General features: G+C 41.1%; 1 protein-coding gene across 4 annotated transcripts in view; it reads right to left on the reverse strand.

Moving 5' to 3' along the window:
• The window catches only part of Kdm3 (Lysine demethylase 3), a 577,918-nt gene that overhangs the window by 471,579 nt on the left and 78,870 nt on the right, over positions 1 to 27,469 (reverse strand). For all 4 annotated transcript variants that reach the window (XM_033473464.2, XM_033473465.2, XM_033473466.2 and 1 more), the window contains exon 2: positions 953 to 1,207. In XM_033473464.2, the coding sequence (XP_033329355.2) occupies positions 953 to 1,207 (255 nt within the window). The remainder of the gene's footprint in view (positions 1 to 952; positions 1,208 to 27,469) is intronic.

The raw sequence follows: 27,469 nt of genomic DNA on the forward strand, positions 1-27,469 counted from the left end.
TTAGTAATATCTATTATTCATTATATTGTTAATATCTATTATTGATTTTATTATTAATATTATTAATTCTAATATTGACTCTATTATTAATTCTAGTATTGAGTCTATTATTAATTCTATTGTTGACTCTATTATTAATATTATTAATATCTATTATTGATTCTATTATTAATATTAATATCTATTATTGATTCTATTATTAATATTATTAATATCTATTATTGATTCTATTATTAATATTAATATCTATTATTGATTCTATTATTAATATTATTAATACCTATTATTGATTCTATTATTAATATTATTAATATCTATTATTGATTCTATTATTAATATTATTAATATCTACTGTTGATTCTATTATTAATATTATTAATATCTATTATTGATTCTATTATTAATATTATTAACACGTATTATTGATTCTATTATTAATATTATTAATATCTGTTATTAATTCTATCATCATCTATTATCGATTACATCTAATATTCCATTTTGTCATAATTGTTAATGTACAGCCATTATAGTGTAAACAAATGCATAGTTATCACTCTTTTTATTCTTCCAGCCAATTATAAACTACAAAGAAATTCTAACCGCTGAAAACCGTAATAAAAATCCTGTAACAAGAGTTTCGAAAACCAAACCGAATAAAGAACACGGTAACCGGGGCTCCACCATCCTAGCCGCGAATTAATAGCCCAGCATTCACGGCTCGCGGCAGAATCAACCGAATCGGATCATCGATTTCCAATCCAAAACCGTCCCTTCGGCTTGAATCTTTAAAACCCGAAAAGCTGCGTCGGTAAAGTTGTCTAATGGATCTTTCTTTAAAGAAAGACCGGGCTATATTTAGCCGCGGCAGCTAGTCCATGGAATTTTTATGAGCCCAGAAGGTTTTTGACGTGGAGCGCGATAAAGAGAGAAAAGGAAAGGGCGTGCTTACAAGGGCCGGCCAGGCGACCGTGTTCGCGACAGCGGTGGCGCCCCTCAAGGGCTTCCCGTTGATGCGGTGATGGTGGTGGTGGTTATTATTCGCGTGGTTGTGATGATCGATGGCGATGAGGCTGGCATGCCTGGGGTCAGGCCGCTCGGCCCAGTTCAGACCCTTTTCCACCAGGAAGAACGAGAACACCGCGTCCCTGTGCGGCGATAGCCATTCTCTTCTTTGCCACTCTACGTCGTCGTACTCTACTAGGATCTGAAACAAATCCGTTGAACTTCGTTAGCAGTGCGGACCCATCGCGACTTAGCGCGAAACGTGTCGATTAGGGTCTCCGTAACGACCGACCAATCCGTAACAATTTGTGCAGAAATATAAAATAGGTCACAAAAGTGTTCGTACGCCTTCTAAAACGCAATAACTTTTTCATCAACTGAATGACTTGGATTTTTTCTTTTTAGATAATAGGGGGATTGGTCTACTAGACGATGACTGAAATGCTTTTTTTTTTAATTTTACTGTTACTTGGAATGAAAAGAGAAAATTAAGAACCCGCGATTTTTAACTTTTTTATCGGAGCCTATAACGAAAATTTAAAAAATGCCTTATCATCTGTGGAAAATTTAAGTCATTTTTTCCAGTCTTGAAATAGTTATTGCGTCTTAAAATATTTATTTGTTTATTTATTTATTTATTTATCGAAGTAAAGGTGAGTGTCCATCTGAGCAAAAATGCAATCCACGGCGTTGTTTAAATTATTAACGAAAAATACTGTCCAATGAGAGGCGAGATGACAACAAAATTTTTGTTTGAAAAATGTTTGTATACATAGGGTAATGGGCCCGTCTGAACCCAATAAGTATATAGTATAATAATAGTAATATATATAATATATAATATATATTATATACTATTATGTATACTATTATATAGAATATATAATATATACTAATATAATATATACAGTATTAGTATATATTATAACATATACTAATATATACTAGTATACTATTATATAGTATATATATATATATATATATATATATATATATATATATATATATATATATAATATAAAATAATAGGAGGATCGTTGCAGATGTACTTTTTTCGTTTAATAAAAAATAGCAAAATAAGAAATATATATAAAATAGTATATATATAAAAAAAATATATATATATATATATATTTATATATATATATATTTTTTATATATATACTATTATATATATTTATATATATATATATATTTTTTTTTTATATATATACTATTTTATATATATTTCTTATTTTGCTATTTTTTATTAAACGAAAAAAGTACATCTGCAACGATCCTCCTATTCTCCACTGTAAACAAATTAACTCTCGCAAGACGAAGGTCTATCACTCAAGAAAAAAATTATACTTTGGAATCTGTTTATACTTGATTTTAGCATGGGCCCCAAAATGACCCAGCTTCGACCTCCACAAGGTCCGTCATCCAAGGGTTAAGTGCGAGCGAACCAAGCTTCAGACAAAGAGACCATCTAACGCGATGCGTTTCCCAGATACGATACAATTACATACTTCGAAACTGAATGAGATCTCTATCCCGCATTCAATGCACGCTGGGAGGATGTGGTAACAGTAATCGACGGTCGCGACCCTTAAATCGGGAGCGGGACAGAGAACACGGGTCCGGGTGCAGGCGAGTTGATGTTGTGTCCGATTAATGTTATCCATTATTCATAAACCGCGAGAGCTGGATCGACGTTATCGGGGCGATGCTGGAGGGGGTCACGGGTGGATTCTCACGGTCGGTTTACTGCGGGGCTTCGTTAACACGATGAATTCGACGCGATGCGACGCGACGCTGATCAGAGCGGAGCAGAGCAGAACAGAGCGGAACAGAGCAGAACAGAGCAGAGAAAAGCCGAGCAAAGTAGAGCAAAGCAGAACAAAGTAGAGCAAAGTAGAGTAAAGCTGAACAAAGCAGAGCAGAGCAAAGCAGAGAAAATAGAGCAGAGCAGAGCATAATAGAGCAAAGTAAAGCAGAGCAAAACAGAGCAAACTAGAGCAGAGCAAAACAGAGCAAAATAGAGCAGAGCAAAACAGAGCAAAATAGAGCAGAGCAAAACAGAGCAAAATAGAGCAGAACAAATCAGAGCAGAACAAAGCAGAGCAAAGCAGAGCAGAGCAGAGCAGAACAAAGTAGAGCAAAGCAGAGCAGAGCAGAGCTGAACAAAGTAGAGCAGAACAAAGCAGAGCAAAGCAAAGCAAGCAGAGCAAAACAAAGCAAAGTAAAGCAGAGCAAAACGGAGAAAAATAGAGCAGAGCAAAGCAGAACAAAACAGAGCAGAACAAAGCAGGGCAGAACAAAGCTGAGCTGAGCAAAGCAGAGCAAAACAGAGAAAAGTAAAGCAGAACAAAACAGAGAAAAATAGAGCAGAGCAAAGCAGAACAAAGCAGGTCAAAGTAGAGAAAAGTAGAGCAAAGCAGAACAAAGCTGAGCAGAGCAGAGCAGAGCAGAACAAAGCAGAGCAAAACAAAACAGAGCAAAACAAAACAGAGCAAAGCAGAGCAGAACAAAGCAGAGCAGAACAAAGCAGAACAAAGCAGAGCAGAGCAGAACAAAGCAGAATATTGCGGCGTCGCCGAACGGTCATTAATTGAAGGTCGGCCTGACCTAGCCTGGCCGCGCGTCGCCTAATAAATGCGATCACCGTGTCCGACTGTCCTGATAAAATTGACCGAGCCTATCCACGGTCCCGGCGCATCACGCCGGTCCAACGATTCCATCTAATTCGAACGAGGAACATCGACGGAGCATCGAAATCCATCGCGCCTCTCGGATCGTTCTCGAGGAAATAAACCGATCGGTCCCGGTGTATCTCCTGTCCTCCGTTCGTCTCCGGCGATCGATGCAGCAAAAGTTCCGCGGCGTTTTATGCGGGACCGCAAGACGTCCGGCGAGTTAATTGCCGGATAAATATTAATGCGCGATCGAGATCGGAGCGAGCACGGCGCAAATAACATAAATGTTAATAACGGGGCGTGGAGGCAGCCTCCATTTTTTATTTATGCGACGTCCGATGATTGAATTTCCTCGTTCCCGGGACCGGACTGGAACTGGTGCCCGCGGATACGCAACCGGTTATTATTTGCTCGCGTTTTTATCCCCCTCCCCCCTCTTCCTACCGTCCCCAATCCCCATCGTCCGACCCCCGCTTTTTTCCGCGCTCGAAAATTCGAGCCCGGCCGGCCGAATAATTGCGACGTCGACGTCGACGTCCAACGATCACGCGGATAATTAACGTACAAACACGCCGGCTAATTGGTATGCGAATCACTGATAATTATGTCCCGATAACGTCGACGAAATTTTTCCCGCGACCGATCCCTGCTGCGAGCTACACGTTCGAAATCATTTTACGTGCCTGAAATGCTGCGCCGGCGACAATGCGCGGCTTTGATTCTCGGTCCTTGCGCATCGCGTTCTCTCTGCGATCAGTTCTTTTTTTAGCAGATTGCCAGATTTAACCCTTTGCACTCCGCTGTCCCCTCTCGTGGGACATCGTAATTCTAGCATATCACTCGGATGTCCCCTCTCGCGGGACATTAAAGTTTATTAGCGATTACGGGGAATTCAGTTATTTCAGCGCAACTTTTTGAGACATGCATGTTTCCCTGAAGTTTTCTCTTGAAATGGCACAAGAAATCAAATCAAAATATAGTAAAATTACTAAGATATATACGAGAAATGTCAGCGGGTTTTGACGAGAACGTGAGAGGCGTGCTCAGGACGGTCCGAGCACTTCAAAGGCGCCACTTGAAAAAAGCGATAAGGCAAGTTTGTAGAAGAAAGATCGGTATGCGATCATAGCACGCACTGTATAGTGAGATTTATAATCATAAAATCTGGAGGAAAAGATTTTCAAAGCTGAACTCAGTCTGGTTTAAAGCGTCGAGCTGTATAGATAGATCTAACGAGTGAGAAAATCGGAAAAGTGATTCTTCTCTTGGTAAATAAATTGTTTGGTAAAAGTTTTTTTGGTAAATATCATCTTGTGAGTTAGTAATAACAATTAGAAATTTTCAATCTATGCATTTATTCATATTTTTTATTAGAACAATGGCAAAACGTTCAAACGCGAATGAGTCTCATGACACAAGTAGTAGCGAAGATGAGCTCCAGATAGACGTTTATACAGATATGTTAGAAAGACTAACTGTAGAAGGTTTTCTTCTACAGTTAGTCTATCGTTTTGATAGCAGTGATAGTGATATCGTCCAAGCAACAAGGCGACGAGAGAAAGAGTTCGCATAGATAGCGATTACAACAACAAAATAAAATTATAAAACAAACAATAACAAAATTATAAAAAATAAAATATTGATTTTTTTGTAAATTTCTCGATTTCAGCCAAATTCATATAAGTCCAATATCATTATAATATGTTAGTTAGTTCCAAAACCATACTAAATAATACGAGGGTCTGTAAATGCCCGTTTCTGCCGAAAAATGGCGCTGAGTAGCTGGTAGCCAACGTCCAGAATGGTTCGGAGTGCTAAGGGTTAATATCTTGGTTGAAACGAGGAGATTAGGAATGAGACACAGGTGGTCGAGTATGTCTGCGCTAGGCTCTGTACAGGGTGTCCCGAAAATGTTTCGCAGTACGGAAATTCGGGGTAGCTGTGGTCATTTGAAGTAACTTTTTTCCTTGGCGAAAATGCAATCTGCGACTTCGCAGGTCTACTTCGATATTTGTGCCGTTTATTTCGAAAGTGGCATAAGTCACTTTACCGTAATGAAAAGTGGTGATCTTTTTAACGTTTATACGAAATTATTTATACCGAGAAAAATATCAGTATCCTGAGACAACAAATACAAGTAAATCTTCTCGAAAGTTGGCATCCATATTTTTAAACGTGTTCAAACGCAAACCCTTAAATATATCGACTTAAAAACAAAGTGACTTATGCCACTTTCAAAATAAACGGCTCATTTCCAGCTGTCGAGAATCGCGTGACGATGGTCAGAACGAACAGCAATCATTCCCAAATTTAACCCCTTGTCATGCTTTGACGTGTCAGAACACGTGACCGAGATTTCTGGTAATAACCTGTTAAATAATATGAATGCCATTCCGTTCGCTTTAGTCTGAACAAAATTCTGATTTCTTGTCATCTCGGTTTTTAAACGTTTAAGTGAATGTAAACGCACGATAAATATAAATTAGCGAAGAACTTTACGATCGAAGAACTTTTAATCATTGTAACTATGAAGAAAATGATACGGCAAGGGGATAAGTTACAGTAGAATAAGAATGGCCCTGAAAATATGAACGTCGTCTTCGAGAAGGATTTTAAATTCGCTCATTTTATTTGCGGAAAGGAATCTCTTTGGACGTCGACATTTTAAAAAAATTCTGTTTGATGGTGGAAACATATTAACACCCCGTATTAGACAATTGGACCAATGGCGACATCTTCCTCATTACGTTCCGACCGAGTACAGTAAATTCTTCCCAGTTCTCCCCAATTTTCTCCCTTCAGATTCTATATGAAAATTGACGATTTGGGAAGAGTAGTTGCGATTTATTCGAGCTTCGCACCTCGTTTTTATATTCGTTGACAATCGGCAACTATAAAGCTGCTCCCAAATTGTCCATTTTTGTTTGCAAGCTGAAGGGCAATTGAGAAAAATTTACTATATCTTGCTACCATTATTATCCTCGTATAATACTTAATAATTCTCTCGTTCGAAAGTAATAACACGATGTCCGATGCATGTTCGTGACGAAGTGAAAACGGGCAGGAGTTTTATAGATATGCATGCTATTTAGTTTGCTCAAATCGAAATTATTCTATATTAATATTTTTGTTATTAACGATAGGTGTAATTGTTAGATGTTAATCTATTATTAATATCTATTATTGATTCTATTAATCTATTATTAATATCTATTATTGATTCTATTAATCTATTATTAATATTTATTATTGATTCTGGTAATCTATTATTAATATTTATTATTGATTCTATTAATCTATTGTTAATATATATTATTGATTCTATTAATCTATTACTGATTTGATTATGTCCATTTTTGTTCATAAGCTGAACGACAATTGAGAAAAATTTACTGTATCTCGCTACCATTATTATCATCGCATAATACATCACAATTCTCTCGTTCGAAAGTAACATTACGATGTCCGATGCATGTTCGTGACGAAGTGAAAACGGTCAGTAGATCGACCAATCTATAACTTCAATCGCAAATAAGAGATCGATTAATTCGTCGCGCCGCAGAAATTGATCCCGACGCAGCCGGGCTGTTCGGGACGGATCTCGGATGAAAGTGGAGCAGCGAGTGCGTTAAAAGCGCGGGGAAAATAAAACGCGACAGTTGCGGACTCGGCCGACAGACGGCGATAGCTGTCGGAGTGGGGATTCGCAATGGCTGCCGCGAGCGCGAAGCTCCGCCCCCGGGAACTGGTAGACCCCGCCCGCCGGTTGCTATGGCGACCGTCCGTCGGCCATTTTGGCCTCGCGACCTACCACAACCTTCCCCTACCAGCCCCTCGAGGCTGCCCCCACCGCGTCGGTCGGCGCTCAACCCGCGGTTCACCTCCTTTCCCCTCGACCTCGTGGCGACGCGCGCCGTCGCGGTTCGTTTCGCGTTCCTCTTGTCCCGGCCGCGGACCGGAACGGTGCACGCGTGTTATTGTTTCCCTCCAGCCAGCGGCCGTTTCGCTATCGACCATCTTCGAGCGTCGGGCTTCGGGATCTTTAATCCACCGCCACGGCGAACAACAGAGCTTTCGCCGAAGGCGCTCGATGATCGTTCGCCGGCACGAAACCCGGCCGCCGGAATTGATTTTTCGATCGAGAAGGCGGCTGCGCCACACCGGCGGCACAGAAATTAGGCAGCCGTTAAAGCCGCGGATCCGAATCGAGCTCCTCCGGCACGGAAAGCTGCGGCAGACAGGGTTCGACGTTTCGCCGGAAGCTCGCGCGGCGACCGCTCGGCAACCCCCGTTCGTGCCTTCCGTGACTCTAATCACTGTCATTTCCACTTTCCAACGGCGTAACGACCACCCCGGAGGCGTGGAAAAAAGGCCTCGTTGTCCCCCTTAGATCTTGGCATGCAGATCTAGCCGCGCCGTTTCCTCGCCTTCCTAAACGCGAAACGGGAATCCTAGGTCAGCGACTGCGCGCCCACCGCCAGATTGCAGCCGACTTTGTCTAGGACGACGATTCGGCTCCTGGGAGATTCGTTGCGTCTTCGGATATCGGAGAGAACGTTGTTTTGTCCGTACGTTCGGTTGGTCGCCTAACGTACATGCGCGACCGAACTATTGTACGCTCGATTCGCGCTTCCTACGGCAAACTAATGACGTGGAAGGGTCTCTAGTAGTCTTAGAGAACTTTATTTTTTGTGTTGCACTCTCTGCGAGCGCTGGTGGAAGAATGCTCTTCCAACGCTGGAAAGTCGTGGAAGAGCACCCGTGGATGGGGGTAGATTGTTTATTATTGGTCAAGGCACGAATCACCCCTTGGAGGGGGGTGTCTGCCTTGACCCTTGTTGGGGCCTGAGAGGGTTTCCCCAATGGTGGGACCTTTTTATGGCCCTTGTCTCTGGACGCAACAAACGTTTCGCGAACGTCGCGGCAGGTTTCGGTCTGCTCGGGACCGAACTGGAATCGCCGAGCCGATTCCGGCGAGAGAAGACGTTCTGGACGGAATTGGACTCGAGTCGGAGCGGATCAACGGTTAGACGACGCGTCGCGTTGCGTAAGGTCTCATTAAGAGTTACGTTAGAGAGCCGGCTCTGATGGCCTCTGCTCTCGATGCTCTCCTCTTGCGTGCTCACGTTCACTTTTGCGCGCTGCCCTTTCGCGAGCATCGCAGTTCCTCCGGATTTCGCGAGTCATGCACGATAATTGCGGGGAAACGTTCCGAGAACTAGACGAGTCCTAAGGCTGGTTTAGACGCCGTTTTACTGTTACTGGTCCGTCCTGGACGAAAGTATAGGAATAGATTGATTTTAACCACTCGCGCTGGCAAAGAATTCACCGACGCGTGTACCAGAACGGTCACAGAAATCGGAGGAAGATTTATATTTTCTAAACTAATTTATTTTCCATTTTAGAATATGGGTTAAATAGTGGCGATTGTACGCTATGCGGTGCTAGGGTGATCTGTGCTCTGGCAAACAATCCCACTCGAAATCGCGTCACAGAAATCGGAGGAAGATTTATATTTTCTAAACTAATTTATTTTCCGTTTTAGAATATGGGTTAAAAAGTGGCGATTGTACGCTATGCGGTGCAAGGGTGATCTGTGCTCTAGCAAACAATCCCATTCGAAATCGCGTCACAGAAATCGGAGGAAGATTTATATTTTCTAAGCCAATTTATTTTCCATTTTAGAATATGGGTTAAATATTGATAATTGTAGTTGCTATGCGGTGCAATGGTAATCTGTGCTCTGGCAAACAATCCCACTCGAAATCGCGTCACAGAAATCGGAGGAAGATTTATATTTTCTAAACTAATTTATTTTCCATTTTAGAATATGGGTTAAATATTGATAATTGTAGTTGATATGCAGTGCAAGGGTGATCTGTGCTCTGGCAAACAATCCCACTCGAAATCACGTCACAGAAATCGGAGGAAGATTTATATTTTCTAAACTAATTTATTTTCCATTTTAGAATATGGGTTAAATAGTGGCGATTGTACGCTATGCGTTGCAATGCTGATCTGTGCTCTAGCAAACAATCCCTCTCGAAATCGCGTCACAGAAATCGGAAAAAGATTTATATTTTCTAAACTAATTTATTTTCCATTTTAGAATATGAGTTAAATATTGATAATTGTAGTTGCTATGCAGTGCAATGGTGATCTGTGCTCTGGCAAACAATCCCACTCGACGTGACGTGCACGACGTTTGTTTCTGTGATAATCAAATGACGACGTGCATACCACGTCGTTGGCGATTCTGTGACAAAAGCATTACGACGTGCGTGGCACGTCTTTCCGGCGCAAGTGGTTAACCCTAGAAAGATAACCATATGACAACGTACGTAAAAGATAACCATACGCTTCAGAGGCGCATGCTTTTCTAAGGCGTCAATTTTATACTAACAATGGATATTTATTTAAGTTAATCTAGTCATTTTTAAGGTTTGGCATTATTGTAAAAATAAAATGCATTTATATTATATTTTTTTATATTTTAAGTAATTTTAAACTTAAATCACTAGACCTCTATGAAAAATTAACAAAAATCAACAGTCTTCGCAGGCGCCTCTGCGACGTAGGTTATCTTTCTCGGGTTAAAAGCCTGTGGCATCGTTCGTGATCAGGAAAGTTGTCTCCTGATGAGTTTCCGGTGAATTTGTCCTTGGAAGTAGGTAAGGTAAACAATGATCGAACAAATTCATCCGAAATAAGTGAAATTGCGATGGATTCTTGGGGTAAGTAGAAGTGGCGAACAACGAGCAGACGAAGTCGATGGAAAGCCTTGAAAATATAATAAGGATTCGTTCTTCGATCAAGCAGACAGAAAATGATCGGACAAGTTTAACTGAGATAATTAAAACTGCAACAGATTCTTGGACCGAGTAGAAGTGGTAAATAACGAACAGACAAAATTGATGAGAACCGTTGAAAGTACAATAAAGATTCGTTCTTCGATCAAGCAGACAATGATCGGATAAATTGAACTGAAGTAATTAAAACTACGACAGATTCTTGGAGTAAGTAGAAGTGGCAATCAACGAACAGGCAAGATCGATGGGTATCGCGAAAAGTACAATAGAGATACGTTCTTGGATCAAGCAGACAAAATTAATAGGTACCATTCAAAGTACAATAAAGATTCGTTCTTGAATCGAGCAAACAATGATCGAACAAGTCCAAGTGAAACAATTAAAACTACAACAGATTCCTAGATTAAGTAGAAGCAGCAAACAACGAACAGACAAAATCGATGGAAACCGTTAAAAGTACAATAAAGATTCGTTCTTCGATCAAGCAGACAATGATCGGATAAACTGAAGTGAAATAATTAAAACTAAGACAGATTCTTGGAGTAAGTAGAAGTGGCAAATAACGAACAGACAAAATCGATGGATACCATTGAAAGTACAATAAAGATTTGTTCTTCAATCAAGCATATAATGATCGGATAAATTGAAGTGAAATAATTAAAACTAAGACAGATTCTTGGAGTAAGTAGAAGTGGCAAACAACGAACAGACAAAATCGATGGATACCATTGAAAGTACAATAAAGATTTGTTCTTCAATCAAGCATATAATGATCAGATAAATTGAAGAGAAATAATTAAAACTAAGACAGATTCTTGGAGTAAGTAGAAGTGGCAAATAACGAACAGACAAAATCGATGGATACCATTGAAAGTACAATAAAGATTTGTTCTTCAATCAAGCATATAATGATCGGATAAATTGAAGTGAAATAATTAAAACTAAGACAGATTCTTGGAGTAAGTAGAAGTGGCAAATAACGAACAGACAAAATCGATGGGAACCATTGAAAGTACATTAAAGATTCGTTCTTGAATCAAGCAAACAATGATCGCACAAAGTTATTGAGATAATTAAAACTAATAATTGAAATTTGAACAAAGAGTAGAAGTGGCAAACAACGAGCAGACAAAATCAATAGGAACCATTGAAAGTACATTAAAGATTCGTTCTTGAATCAAGCAAACAATGATCGCACAAAGTTATTGAGATAATTAAAACCAATAATTGAAATTTGAACTAAGAGTAGAAGTGGCAAACAACGAGCAGACAAAATCAATAGGAACTATTGAAAGTACAATAAAGATTCGTTCTTGAATCAAGCAGACAATGATCGCACAAAGTTATTGAGATAATTAAAACTAATAATTGAAATTTGAACTAAGAGTAGAAGTGGCAAACAACGAGCAGACAAAATCAATAGGAACTATTGAAAGTACAATAAAGATTCGTTCTTGAATCAAGCAGACAATGATCGGATGAATTTATTGAAATAATTAAAACTAATAATTAAAACTTGGTCAAAGAGTAGAAGTGACAAAAAACGAACAGACAAAATCGACCGAAACCACGAAAGATACAACAACGAATCCTTCTTGGATGAAGTAGAATCAGTAATCGATGCACAGACAAGCTGAACCTCGGCAACTGCGATTACAAACACGCGTCCTTTTAACGAGTAAAAAAGGCGCGCAACGAAGAAGCCAAGTTCGAACGCAACTGCGACTTTCCCTCTGTCCTAAAACCTTGCGAAGACGTTCGACGGGGTGTAGCCGAATTCCTTGGCCGGTAACCTTGAACGTTAACCCGCGCCGAAGTAGTTGATCGAGGAAAGAGAGTCGCGCCGGCATCTTTCGATCCTATCGCGGGACAAACTTGTCCGTGGCGGTCGGAACTTTTCGAACGAAGAAAATGGGGCGAGCGAGGGGAAGAATGGCGGGCCCGGGGCAGAGAGGGCGAGGGCGAGGGTGTGCTCGTCGTTCACCGGAATACAGGGACACAGGGAAAGTTGGCTTCCTGCGGCAAACAAGCCTGCATTCCGCTCGCACGGAAAGCAGCATCAAAGGGTGGCTTGCGTCATCCCGACGTCTGTCGATCGAATATTGGATCGAGTTCTCTGTCGAATAGTGGAAACGGGAGCACGGAACCACAATGGGCGCCTCACGCCGCCTCTCGTCCGCGCCCCCCTTTTCCGTCGGGATCGGCGAGTCCGCCGCGTTTTACGCCATAATGCTCCGGTCTCTAATAATAGGCCGATCGAAAACGGCTATCTCTCCTCATTTTTTCGACTTATCCCGCCGCTTTAGAATCGTCGCCCGAGAAGCAAGATGGCGCCGGTAATTCCCGGCGCTCGATAATTACCGCGTCGTCGGTCGGAAAAGAAATTCAACGCCGTGATATTCGCGCGGGAACGCGTCCGTCACGGATCGCCATTATGGTTAAATAACGGTAACGACGCGTCGCGAAGAAACCGAGTAATTCCGCTAGCCGGAACACGCGGAACCCTCTCGCGTGGGCTTTCAGACCCGGACCCATAATGCGCCGCGGAGATTCGAACGGAAAAAGCACCTTTCGAACGGCGCTCCGCGGTACACGGATTCTGTTTTAACACTCTGCGGACGGATGGCTGTGATCTCGCCCGCGCGATTAATTATGCTAAACAGTAATCATTGTTGAGCCTAGTGTTGCTAGATTGATTAACTGAGCCGTTTATTTTGAAAGTGGCCTAAGTACATTTATTAGGCTGGCAACTAAGTAATTGCCGATTTGTTCAATGAAATAAAAAATTTTTTTTACTTGGAACGAAGTTTAATCTGCAATGTATTTTCCATTTTGTTCGATGACCTTCTGCCATCTCTCTGACAACTTGAAAATTCCACGCTCGTAGAAAGTCTGATCCTTTTATACAGCCGCATAGCAGACTATTTTCATTCCGGATATCATTCGTTCGAATTCTTCGTGTTTTCGAGAACCCGCGTATCCCAGATCGAGATCCCGCTATTCTCGATTAACCCTTTGTACTCGAGTAGTGTCACACCACGTGCCAAAATAATTTTTATATTATCAAAGCTTAGATATGAAAGATTGTTAAAAAGTCTAACCGTTGTACGAGCCACAAAACTCAATCTCACATGCATGAAATGAACTTTATTACATGAAATGGAAATATTGGGTTGGCAACTAAGTAATTGCCGATTTGTTCAGTGAAATAAAAAATTTTTTTTACTTGGAATGAAGTTTAATCTGTAATGCATTTTCCATTTTGTTCGATGACCTTCTGCCATCTCTCTGACAACTTGAAAATTCCACGCTCGTAGAAAGTCTGATCCTTTTCGGCCAAAAACTGAGTTAAGTGAGATTTTACAGCGTCGTCATCGTTAAAAGTTTTACCACGAAGGGAGTTGTCCAGGGATCGAAATAAGTGGTGATCCGATGGCGCGAGATCAGGGCTATATGGTGGGTGTAACATCAATTCCCAAGCAATATCCATCAATTTTTGCCGAGTGGACAAAGACGTGTGCGGCCTAGCATTGTCCTGCTGGAAAATGACACCTTTACGATTGACCAATTCTGGTCGCTTTTCCTTGACCGCTGCATTCAATTTGTCCATTTGCTAACATTCACGGATAATAAAAAATAACATAATAATAATAATAATAATTTTATAATATAACATTTGCGGATATCATAAAAATGAGAGTGAGAGACATCTATAACTGAAATCGGCAATTACTCTTAGTTGCCAACCCAATATATACTTAAATTGAGATATTTAAGGGTTTGTGTTTCGATGCAATGAAAAATATAAGTACAGGATACTAATGGATCGTACTGCTTAAGTGTATCTAAAGGAGTGAAATTTATAGTTCCTACTAAAATAATGGCAATTATTAAGTGAATAATATGCATTTTCTTATCAAGAATGGAGTTAGGTCACCTTCGAAATTAACGAGCAGATTCGTTATAAAATTTGAAGGAGCCCAAGTTCGTTCAACATAATTTAAGATGCTTCAAATTGAAAAAGACAATACTCAATTTATTTTATATATTTTTACAACACTTCGAAAACATAATTTATGCGTTCTTTTAAGAAAATCCATCGAGTTTGCAATTTGACGCATTCACTGCCAAGATTATTTCGAAGATATCTGTTTTAAACACTAATATTTCTTTTGTAGGACGAATAGGTAATAATAAGTGAAGAATAATGAATATGTTCTTCCTTTTTATTAGTAATGAATCATTAGCAGACGCATCGTGGGGGCGTCTACCATGAGATAATTCGTCGTTAGCAGATAATGTGCTAAAATATCAATAATGTTCGAAAAATATCGAGTTGATTAATATGAGCAATAAAGTAACTTCTCTCCAATTGTCCCTCAGCTTGTACAGTAAATTCTCTTTAATTGACGCTCAAATTGTACACAAAAATGAACAATTTGAGAATATATTCGAAGTCTCGCGGCTTGTTTTTATAGTTGTTGGCAATCGGCAATTATAAAAACGGACTGCAAGGCTCGAATAATCGTATCTCCTCTTCCCAAATTGTCTACTTTTGCGTCAATTGGAGAGGCATTATTGTACAAGCTAAGCGTCAATTAGAGAGACATTATTGTACAAGCTAAGCGTCAATTAGAAAAACTTCACTATATTACCCCGATTTCTCTCTATTTTATAATCGAAATGCATAACCAAAATTCAGAATTGAAATACAGAATCAAAATCAGAACTGAAAAATAACAATTATAGAACAGATATAATATTAGCTCTCAAGAATCGAAACTCAAACTAAAACCGATGTAAGTCAGAACTAATTATCCATCAGCTTGGAAACAAAAATTGACAATTTGGGAATAGGAAATACGATTATTCCAGCCTTGCAGCTTGCTTTTATAGTTATTGAGAATCGGTAATTATAAAAAAACGAGCTGCAAGGCTCGAATAATCGCGTCTCCCCTTCCCAAATTGTCTATTTTAGTGCACAATTTGGGTGACAATTAGGGAGACATTACTGTAGATACCATTAATCGAGCCTTGCGACTCGTTTTTATAGTTGTCGATTGTCAACAACTATAAAAACGAGGTGCAAGGCTGAAATAATCGCATCTAACTCTTCCCAAATCGTCCATTTTTGTTTCCAAGCTGAGAGTCAATTATTAAGGAGAACTCGCTATATTTAATTTAAATCGAAATATAATCTCGAAATGAACTATTGGGTTGGCAACTAAGTAATTGCCGATTTCAGTTATAGATGTCTCTCACTCCCATTTTTATGATATCCGTAAATGTTATATTATAAAATTATTATTATTATTATTATTATTATTATTATTATTATTATTATTAATCTCGAAGTGAACTAATTATCGATCGAACTATGAATACTGAAAAACTGGAAGCGTTTAGTTGAACACAGAAAGTCAAGTTTATGGGTTTCTTGGAACAGCTAGGTCGGCCCCCGCAATCCCCCGCGTATCAGAAATAATAAAACTGATTGCGTACAAGTCTGGAGTTGCTTAATCCGCTGTCCGACACCGCGTCGCGTGAAATCGCGTGAAATCGCAGGAAAAATAATGACCTGGAACCTGATTTGTTTCTAGCGGATTCGACACGCCAGAAATACGCAGGCTCGCGCTCGCTTCGAATGTCGCGTGATTTCACGCGACGTGATATCAGTGTACTAAATTCTCCTCAATTGTCCTTTATCTTGTAACCAAAACTGGACAATTTGGGAAGAGGAGGTACGATTATTCGAGCCTTATGCCTCGTTTTTTATTCTCGTTGACAATCGACGACTGTAAAAATAAGCTGGTAGGTGCGAATAATCGTATTTCTTCTTCCCAAATTGTCCATTTTTTTAGCACGATCTGAGCGTTAATTACGGAGAATTTTACTGTACAATAATGTCTCCCTAACTGACGCTTTTGTCCACAAAAATGGACACAATTTGGGAAAACGAATTCGAGCCTTTGCGGGTGGTTTTTATAGTTGTTGACAATGCGTAACTATAAAAATGAACCTCGAGAATCGAATAATCGTTTCTTCTCTTCCCAAATTGTCAATTATTGTGTACAATCTGAGGCGTCAATTACGGAGAATTTACTCTACAGTAATGTCTCCCTAACTAAATAAACGGTATAAAACGATATAAAATGGTATAACTTTTTTAAAATTGGACCAAATGACTTGAATTTTTGTTTTAGGTGATAAAGGGATTAGACAGAGCGCGAATTAGGGAGAAATCACTGTATTCAGATCACAAGCGTATATCTAAACTATACTCTAAACTATTTCTGCTATTTATTGGGTTGGCAACTAAGTTCCCGCCTCTTTCTTTTTAAATTTTAACATTCCACATCTCATTAACACGTTCAGCGCGGACAATTGGCCACTGAAATTCTCACAAAATCGAAACAATTTAATTAACTACACCGAAACTTTCTAGTTTTAATTAATGTTTATCATAGTGGATGACATTAGAATTATTTCGCATCCGAAACATCCTAGTCAAATTCAGTTTGTTCAAATAGATCACAATGAAAATGAATTTTCAAAATTGCTGAAAAATTAGTGTCACCCATATGTGACCGACGCGGCGCTCAACGTGTTAAATGTTTTCGTCATAATGTTTGAAATCGTTCGAAAAATGAGCATTTCCGACACCTCCTTCTTCTTGCTTTTAATCAATCATTTTGCTCTAACCAATTTTTTAAAAGTTTATATTCCAGTAAAAATTAACAACTAATTATTCAATAACGTAGTCTCCCTTTAGAACTTTACAATTAAAATTGACTCGTACAAAAAAACAAAACGTAGATTCCGGAAACATGCTCTTTCGAACAATCTAAATCATTATGTCAAGAACATTTAATGACACGCGGAATGTTAAAATTTAAAAAAAGAGCGGCGGAAACTTAGTTGCTAACTCAATACTTTATATCTATGCAAACTATTCTTTCGCACTTTCGTTACTAAGTCGAGCCATAAACAACTTCCGTTCTCTAATTAGACGTCTATTCTATTTTCTTCTAATATTTATTTTTCTTTGATTTTTCTTATCTCATTCATTTCGAACCCTTATCAACTCAACGAAATCAAAAACTCGTTTTTGCGACTCTCAGCGACTCGTAGCGCGAGTAGACGCGAATAATAGATTCTACCGCATCGAAACTGTTAAAATCTAAAAAAAAGCGGCGGGAACTCAGTTGCTAACTCAATACTTTATATTTATGCAAACTATTCTTTCGCACTTTCATTATTAAGTCGAGCCATAAACAACTTTCATTCTCTAATTAGACGTCTATTTTATTTTCTTCTAATATTTATTTTTCTTTGATTTTTCTTATCTCATTCATTTCGAGCCCTCATCGATTCAACGAAATCAAAAACTCGGCGACTCATAGCGCGAGTAGATGCGAATAGTAGATTCTACCGAATCGAAACTGTCAAAACTTAAAAAAAAGCGGCCATAAACAACTTCCGTTCTCTTATTAGACGTCTATTCTATTTTCTTTTCACATCTATTCTTCTTTTTTGATTTGTCTTATCTCATTCATATCGAGCCCTCATCGATTCAACGAAATCAAAAGCTCGTTCCTCTCGGCGACTCGTAGCGCGAGTAGACGCGAATAATAGATTCCACCGCGCGCATCGAAGCTACGTTATTTACACGATCGACCTAATATATATTTTCTTAACCGCGTATCCGTTGTGTTACGTCGCGTTCGTTCCGTTTCGCCTCTGTTTCGTTCAAATAACGCGAACCGCATCGAAAATAAACCGGCTGGGAAAATGATTCACGCACGACTCAAGCCGGGACGGTCAATAAGTTAAAAACGTACGGCAAATATTCTCGAGGCGAAATTAAACACGCCGCTCCGCGTCCGGTATAATTCCTGAAATATACGCGGACTATTTATGCGCCGGCCGGCCGGTCGGTCGGCCGGGGGTGGGTGGTAGGACGGCGGTGGAGGAGGTCGAATCTCGTGGCCGATTTAAAAACCGATCGATTTCGGGGAATTCGTTGGCGCCGGTGTTCGATAGAGATAGCCGGCAGCTAGCTCGGGGGTGGCGGCGGCGGCGGCGGCTGAGAGCAAATTATCGAAGCGTGCTCGAAACACGCCCCGAACGCAAGACACTTGATTATCGCGCTGGTGATCGATAAAACCCGTTCCGGGGCGGCGGGTGATCCCATCAGTGTTTCGAGTCGGGGGTCGATAGCGATTTGGTCAGGGTGTCCGTAGGCTCGGCCAATTCCGAGGGCGAGTCGGCTGCGTGGAAGAAGCGAGAGTGCGAGAGGGTGGCGAAAGAAATAGCCCTTCGCAACACCTGCCGGTCGGCCAGCTCTCTCTCTCTCTCTCTCTCTCTCTCTCTTTCTCTCTTGCTATCTTTCTCTCTATATATATCTCTCTGAGTCTGCATCAGCCTCTCTCGCTCTCTCCGCGAGAGTTCGATCGGTGGTGGAGCCGGCGTCGGAGCCGGAGCCGGAGCCGGAGCGTTCCGTGCCCGGCCAGAAAGAGGTCACCGCAGCCAGAGTCACCGCGCGCGCTCTCTTTTCCCATCCTCCTTCTGGTTCGCGGTCCTCGTTCACCGCTCTCCTCTCCACGCGGCCTATTTCCACGGAAAATACACGGCTTCCCCGGTGTATGAAAAGCGCGCGCTGCAGCGAAACAGGGACAAAGAGGAACGAGAGAAACTGCGGGGTGGAAGGAGGCTAGACGAGCGGAATGGAAGGATTGGGCTGCAGAGGGACGAAACGAGAGAGAAAGAGAAAGAGAGAGAGAGAGAGCTAACGACGCCACGAGGAATGGAAAAAAGATCTTTTGTCGAGAAGTGCGCGCCTCCCTCGTGTAACCAGCCCACCCCCAACCCCCGGCCACTCGTAATTCCCGGGGAAATAGGGTTCACGTTTCGACGAGAGCTCGTCCGCGTTCATATATCTAGTTTCTACCGTGCGTATCACTGCGCTCTCATACCCCCTGTGCTACCTTTCTCTCTCTCTATTTCTCTCTCTTTCTCTCTCTGTTTCTTTTTTTCTCTCTTTCTCTCGACCCTTCCCTTCCCTTTTATTTTTTGTTTCTTCTCGCACTGCGCGTTTTTCCGTTCTCGCGAGTCTCCCCGGCGGTGCGCGGCGCCGCTCTAACGAGTCAGCTGGCCGATTTTTCGTCAGACGACTTGAGAATTTACCGGCGAGCGGGCCCGGCGAACGGGTTCGTAAAAGTGTTTCTAAAATATGCAGCCTCCTCGCGTCCGGATACCCGCTCCTTGATTAACCCAATTTCCCGGGTTGTCGACTCGGTTTCAGCGGCTTCCCCGCGTGACCTCGCACACCATGTGTACAGGGTGTCCCAAAAATGTCTCGCAATCCGGAAATGGCGGGTTCCTCGGATCATTCGAAGCAGCTTCTTCCTTTACGAAAATGTTCTCCGAGGCACCGTTAACGAGTTATTAACGAAAAACAGTGACCAATAAGAATCGAGTTCGGCTGACGCGAGGCGGCCCGGCCAACCAGCGCACGAAGCCCAGTTCCGCTCATTGGCTCGCTCGCCTCGCGCCAGCAGAGCTCGCCTCTCATTGGTCACGGTTTTTCGTTGATAACTCGTTAACGGTGCCTCGGAGAACATTTTTGTAAAGGGAAAAGTTGCTTCGAGTGACCTGAGGAATCCCCTACTTTCGGATTGCGAGACATTTTTGGGACACCCTGTATACTCCCCTCTTTCCCCTTCTTCGGAAAGTATATTGAGATTGTTAGGATAAATTAGAAATAGATTTGAGAAACCGATAGGAAGTTTTTGGAATCTCTTCTATTTGAAGTTCGAAAACTTAGTTTGATGAAACTGTGACAAGCAGGTTGTATACATATTTTATAAAGATAATGAAAACGTTAGTTTTGTAAAAGAAAATTATAGTTTCTTTTTGAGGCAATATATCCATCGTGTTTTTCATTATTTCTTGGACTAATTTCGGCATACGTTTTATTACTACGTTCGTTATTTCAGTTCCTATTTGGTTCGACGTACAATTTTGTACTATGAGGGGCACGAAATGAATTCGGCAACAGAATGCAATAAACGTGAATATTAATTGCACAAGTGACGAACATTTGTAACTTGATATGTACTTTCGACGACACGATGTCATAAAATTCGCAGACGTTGCTGACTAAACTGAATGATAAAATATTAACTGTATGAATTATATTAACGCTAGATTCACTGTGCACAAAAAACAGCTGTTTTTTATGTTAGTTTATGAAAGTAACAATGAGACACTTATTCTGATTTTTCAGTGTTATTGTAACATTTGCCGCGAGTAACACGTAAATTGAAGAATAAATAACTCGTAAATGTGTCTTTGCGATGTGAATAATCGTAAATTAAAAAATCAGTGACCCGCCATTTTGACGGCTTCCTTAACCCGAGAAAGATAACCTACGTCGCAGAGGCGCCTGCGAAGACTGTTGATTTTTGTTAATTTTTCATAGAGGTCTAGTGATTTAAGTTTAAAATTACTTAAAATATACAAAAATATAATATAAATGCATTTTATTTTTACGATAATGCCAAACCTTTAAAATGGCTAGATTAACTTAAATAAATATCCATTGTTAGTATAAAATTGACGCCTTAGAAAAGCATGCGCCTCTGAAGCGTATGGTTATCTTTTACGTACGTTGTCATATGGTTATCTTTCTAGGGTTAAATCTAGTGTTAAATGCACGCTGCCTGCGTTTATCAAGGAACGTGCAGCGTTCGAAGAATCCTGAAATAATGCTCTTCGTATTTACACGGAATATAAGTAACCTCAAATGCTTTATCGATAGATAACTTTAAGTTGTACATGTAATCTCGGGCAACCGGACATAATTGACAAATAGACTCAGGCCACTTTTAAAATAAACGGCTCATACATGTATCGTGTTGGCAGGAAAGTAATTTCGGTAATTCAATGTGAAATAAAACTCAATATTTTCTATGCAAGAAATGAACTCTAATCGGTCAAATATTTTCCATTATTATATTTTCCATATTTCCAATATTTATATGATATATAGGATACATTGTACCGAGTAAAATAGCTTTGGTAAACATAGATCGAAAGGTCAACCGTTTCTGAAATATAAACATTTTTATTTGCTGATATCACGATTGACTTATTTACGGGGAAGTAAATAGACTCAGGCCGCTTTCAAAATAAACGGCTCAATTATTGAACCAACTCTGAAAACTCATGTGTCCAATATTATCGTATTTACTCGGAATATAAATAACTTCAAATGCTTCATTGATAGATAATTTTAACCCTTTGCACTCGAGTGGTGACTCTGAGGCACCACTAAAATTTGTTATATCACCTTTTAAGATAATTTTGATATTAACAAAGTTTAGATTTCAAACATTGTTAAAAGTGTAACTGTTGTGCGAGCCCAAAGAGTCAATTTCATACGCATAAAATGCATTTTCTCATATAAAGTAGAAATATTATAAGTTAGAAAAATGATTTTATATTTTCAGTTAAAATAGTTTCGGGTGCAAAGGGTTAAGTTGTATATGTAACCACGGGGGCAACCGGGAATAATCGACACAAATGGACTTAGGCCACTTTCAAAATAAACGGCTCAATTATTGAACCAACTCTAAAAACTCATGTGTCCAATATTATCGTATTTACTCGGAATATAAGCAACCTCGTAAAGTATATTATTAAAAAAATGATTTATCAGAAATATATTATTTATTAAATTTATTAGAAAATATATTATTAGAAAAATGATTGTATATTTTCAGTTAAAATAGTTTCGAGCGCAAAGGGTTAAGTTGTACATGTAACCACGGAGGCAACCGGGAATAATCGACACAAATGGACTTAGGCCACTTTCAAAATAAACGGCTCAATTATTGAACTAACTCTGAAAACTCATGTGTCCAATATTATCGTATTTACTCGGAATATAAGCAACCTCGTAAAGTATATTATTAAAAAAATGATTTATCAGAAATATATTATTTATTAAATTTATTAGAAAATACATTATTAGAAAAATGATTTTATATTTTCAGTTAAAATAGTTTCGAGCGCAAAGGGTTAAGTTGTACATGTAACCACGGAGGCAACCGGGAATAATCGACACAAATGGACTTAGGCCACTTTCAAAATAAACGGCTCAATTATTGAACTAACTCTAAAAACTCATGTGTCCAATATTATCGTATTTACTCGGAATATAAGCAACCTCGTAAAATATATTATTAGAAAAATGATTTATCAGAAATATATTATTTATTAAATTTATTAGAAAATACATTATTAGAAAAATGATTTTATATTTTCAGTTAAAATAGTTTCGAGCGCAAAGGGTTAAGTTGTACATGTAACCACGGAGGCAACCGGGAATAATCGACACAAATGGACTTAGGCCACTTTCAAAATAAACGGCTCAAATAACCCTTTCCGATGCCCCCGAGGAGGTCCTCCGCGATCGGAAGTAGCGTTCGTCGTGTTCATCGGGGAACCGGAAGCGACAGCGGCACGAGTCCTGGCATCGAAATCCCTCTCCGTCGTTGCGAGGCCGCGGCTGAAAGAAATTTGAGCGATCCGGTGACATCCGGCCGCGACTTGGACTCCGAGAGAACGGAGCGGGGAGGGTTCCCTTCCCATTGTTTCGTCGCGCCGCGCCGCGTCGCGTCACGTCGCGTTAACAACGTCCCCCGCGAGTAGCAGGGGGTCGGAGATTCGTTGCGGCACCATTCTTCGAGGCTCCCCCGGTGCCGGGGTTTATTTCGCGTCCTCGCTGGCCCGAATCCCTCAGTGTGTCATTAGTTTCGCCTTTATTCGGCGCACGTGCTCGCGGCTGCGTTCCCTGCCGGCGCACAATGCGCGTTCTCGCCCCCGAGAACAGGTAGCACACAATGTTGGCGTGCTCTATGCACGGCCGGAGAGAACCAGCTCTGCTTTGCATCTCGATATTCCGCGACCCGGTTGCGACCCGCGAAAACTACGCCGGCCAGAATCGCGTCGCGAGCTCCGGGAGAAAGAATAAGCGATCGGCCGGTGCCCGGAAACGCTTTTCCGACGCCGCGCGTCGCCTGTCAGGGCACGAAAATTTGCCTGGAAAGCGCTTTCTGGGCTCGCGACGAGAAATTAATCTTGAATGAATACTATAATTGAATCGGTCCAGTTGACGCTGTTCAAGATAAATAATAGTAAAGAACTATTAACCCTTAGCACTCCGAAACGGGCATTTACAGACCCTCGTATTATTTAGTATGGTTTTGGAACTAACTAACATATTATAATGATATTGGACTTATATGAATTTGGCTGAAATCGAGAAATTTACAAAAAGATCAATATTTTATTTTTTATAATTTTGTTATTGTTTGTTCTATAATTTTGTTTTGTTGTTGTAATCGCTATCTATGCGAACTCTTTCTCTCGTCGCCTTGTTGCTTGGACGATATCACTATCACTGCTATCAAAACGATAGACTAACTGTAGAAGAAAACCTTCTACAGTTAGTCTTTCTAACATATCTGTATAAACGTCTATCTGGAGCTCATCTTCGCCACTACTTGTGTCATGAGACTCATTCGCGTTTGAACGTTTTGCCATTGTTCTAATAAAAAATATGAATAAATACATAGGTTGAAAATTTCTAATTGTTATTACTAACTCACAAGATGATATTTACCAAAATAACTTTTACCAAACAATTTATTTACCAAGAGAAGAATCACTTTTCCGATTTTCTCACTCGTTAGATCTATCTATACCGCTCGACGCTTCGAACCAGACCGAGTTCAGCTTTGAAAATCTTTTCCTCCAGATTTTATGATTATAAATCTCACTATACAGTGCGTGCTATGTTCGCATACCGATCTTTCTTCTACAAACTTGCCTTATCGCTTTTTTCAAGTGGCGCCTTTGAAGTGCTCGGACCGTCCTGAGCACGCCTCTCACGTTCTCGTCAAAACCCGCTGACATTTCTCGTATATATCTTAGTAATTTTACTATATTTTGATTTGATTTCTTGTGCCATTTCAAGAGAAAACTTCAGGGAAACATGCATGTCTCAAAAAGTTGCGCTGAAATAACTCAATTCCCCGTAATCGCTAATAAACTTGAATGTCCCGCGAGAGGGGACATCCGAGTGATATGCTAGAATTACGATGTCCCACGAGAGGGGACAGCGGAGTTCAAAGGGTTAATGGAGAACAAGTGACCGCGTTATTCGCGATTTTGCCGCGATTCGGGCCGAATCAGCGTCGCCTCTCCTCCGGGCGCGTTTCAGCGGGAGGAGAGTCGCGGCCGGGCCAGCTTCCGTTTCCGGCCATAGAAATGCCCGACCGAGCCCGCGCCGAGGTCCCCGCCGAGGCGAGCATCCAATTAACTCGCGACAGGGTTCGCACTTCGGTAATCCGGGGGAACGGAAAATCAACCGCGGCTAAAATTCAATCAGCCCTCCAATTTCGGCGAATCGTTTCCAATTAATCGGATACACCGCTCGATTTTCCGCGGCCTGTTCGAAAAGCGACCGCGAAACAAATTGCCCGTAGCGCAGCGAGCCACGCGGCCCTGTTACCGGCTCGCTCGAAAATCGACCGAAACAGCCCCGCGCGCATTGTGCATCTCCCGGCGATGTCCGCGACGTTCGCGGCCAGGCGGCGTGACCCCACCGCGAACGGTGCGCCGGTGAACCTCTCCGGGTGCATCGGCATGCAACGGGCCCCGGCAGTTTTTCGCGTGATCGGCCGGGCCCGCTGACGCAAGGAGAAAGGAACAACTGCGCGACGACCCCCGCTGCAGCGAGGGAACGTTTCGAAAGAAAGAGGATCCGCGCGGGGGATCTCCTCTGTTGCGAGATACCTCAATACCGATCCGTGATCTATGCCGATGGAAATCCCTGGCCCGGGCAACCTCTGCTCGGTGTTTTCCCAAACGTGACTTATCGGGACGACGTTGTCCAACGCTGAAACTTACCGGGTTCTGAAATCGGCGTCGTGTTGCTTCGCAACGTGCAATTTATTCGGGCCTGTCGCCATTTCGAGCCTCCGTCGGCTTGGAACGTTTATTCCGAAGGTGCTTATTAAAATTGAATAAAGTAATGATTTATTGTTGGACCCCGTGGATTTTATGCATTTATGCTTAAGTTGAGTAGGTGCGATTCAAAGTGATAACATGATTAAAAGAATTCAGTAATGTCGATGCATTATCTATGATAATAAATGAAATAATATATTAATATATATTAATATAATATTATATTATATAATATATAATTAAATAATATAATAGTAAATTAAATAGTAATTATTATATAATAGAGTAATAAATTAAATAATAATTATTAAATAATAGAATAATAAATTAAATAATTATTATTATATAATAGAGTAATAAATTAAATAATAATTATTAAATAATAGAGTAATAGATTAAATGAATTTAATAATAAATTATTAACTCTTTGCACTCGAGTGGCGACTCTGTTCGAAGATAATTCTTCCATTATCAAAGTATAAATTTACAAAATTGTTAAAATCGTAACTGTTGCACGAGTCACAGGACTCAATTTCACACGCATAAAATGCACATTTGTCACATAAAATCGAATGTACTCTAAGTCCAAAGAATTATTTTAGATTTACAGTTAGTACAAACGATTAATCAACGAAATGAGCCGTTTATTTCGAAAGTGGCATAAGTCACTTTACCGTAATGAAAAGTGGTGATTTCTTAATGTTCATACGAAATTATTTATACTGAGAAAAATATCAGTATCCTGAGACAACAAATACAAGTAAATCTTCTCGAAAGTTAGCTTCCATATTTTCAAACGTGTTCAAACGCAAACCCTTAAATATATCGACTTAAAAACAAAGTGACTTATGCCACTTTCAAAATAAACGGCTCAAATATCTGTTCCCGTTACAGGAGAACTTTCACTTCCAAGACCCATCGATCCCATTCGAACGAAAAGATATCATCTGTTCTCGCCGAACCACAACAAGATCTTCTCCCAAAAAGTTCCCCAACATTTTCGTCCCCCCCCCCCCCCGCGTTCGATCGACCCCAACAAAATCACAGTTTCCTCGAAACGTCGATCCATCTCTTACCTCCCTTCATCCCTAATCAATCTCAGAATCCAAGACACCGAGTCCGCGAGCGTTTCACCGAGTCGGCGATCGTCGCATCGCGCGCCGCGAATTTCTCGGAGCTGCTCGAGTATACGGTAGCAAGCCGTCGCGATCGGGAAAACCGGGGAAAAGGACGCGCGGCTCGATCGAGGGAGAAAGTGAGCGGTCGAACAAAGACGGCTAGAGATCTCTAGGAAGTCGTCGAGCGAGCGCGAGGATCCCCGGAGCCGGGCCTGAAGAGAAGGACACGGAGCGCGAAAGGAGAAGGAGCCGCGGTATAGGAGGACGAGACGAAGAAGAAGAAGAAGAAGAAGACGAAGAAGTGGGGAGTGTGGGTGTTCGCGGCGGAGGAGTCGGAGGAGGAGGGTTCGCCGTCGAGGGAGGAGGGAGCGGAGGGGAAGGGGAACACGGCCCCTTTTATGTCTGCGTACGTATGATGCGTCCATGTGTGTGAATACCACCACCGGAAGTTGGAGGCCACCGCCTGACCTTGCAGCGGTCGGTCGGTTTCAACTCCGGCTAGCAGCCCCGTTCAACACTCGATTATCTACCGGGTGTCCGGGGAGTTTGCCTCTCGCTGAGACACCGGCTCGAGCACTGCGCGCACAAATTTTATACTCGAATTATGAGGCGAAGCGCGCATTTCACGCTCGATCCCGACGATCCTAAGGATCGTTAAATTGCGAGGCTATTATCGCCGTCGGGGTGGGCGCGGGGAGGGAAAAGGCATGCTGGGAAAAGCAGAGATGCGGATTCTAGGTGTGTGTTCAGGTGTCCGGCGCGGCGAGCCACCAGACACCGGAGCAAACATTGAACAGGTTTTTCCTTCCTCTCGGATGGC

The sequence above is a fragment of the Megalopta genalis genome, chromosome 3 (genome assembly GCF_051020955.1).
Source record: "Megalopta genalis isolate 19385.01 chromosome 3, iyMegGena1_principal, whole genome shotgun sequence".
Taxonomy (NCBI): domain Eukaryota; kingdom Metazoa; phylum Arthropoda; class Insecta; order Hymenoptera; family Halictidae; genus Megalopta; species Megalopta genalis.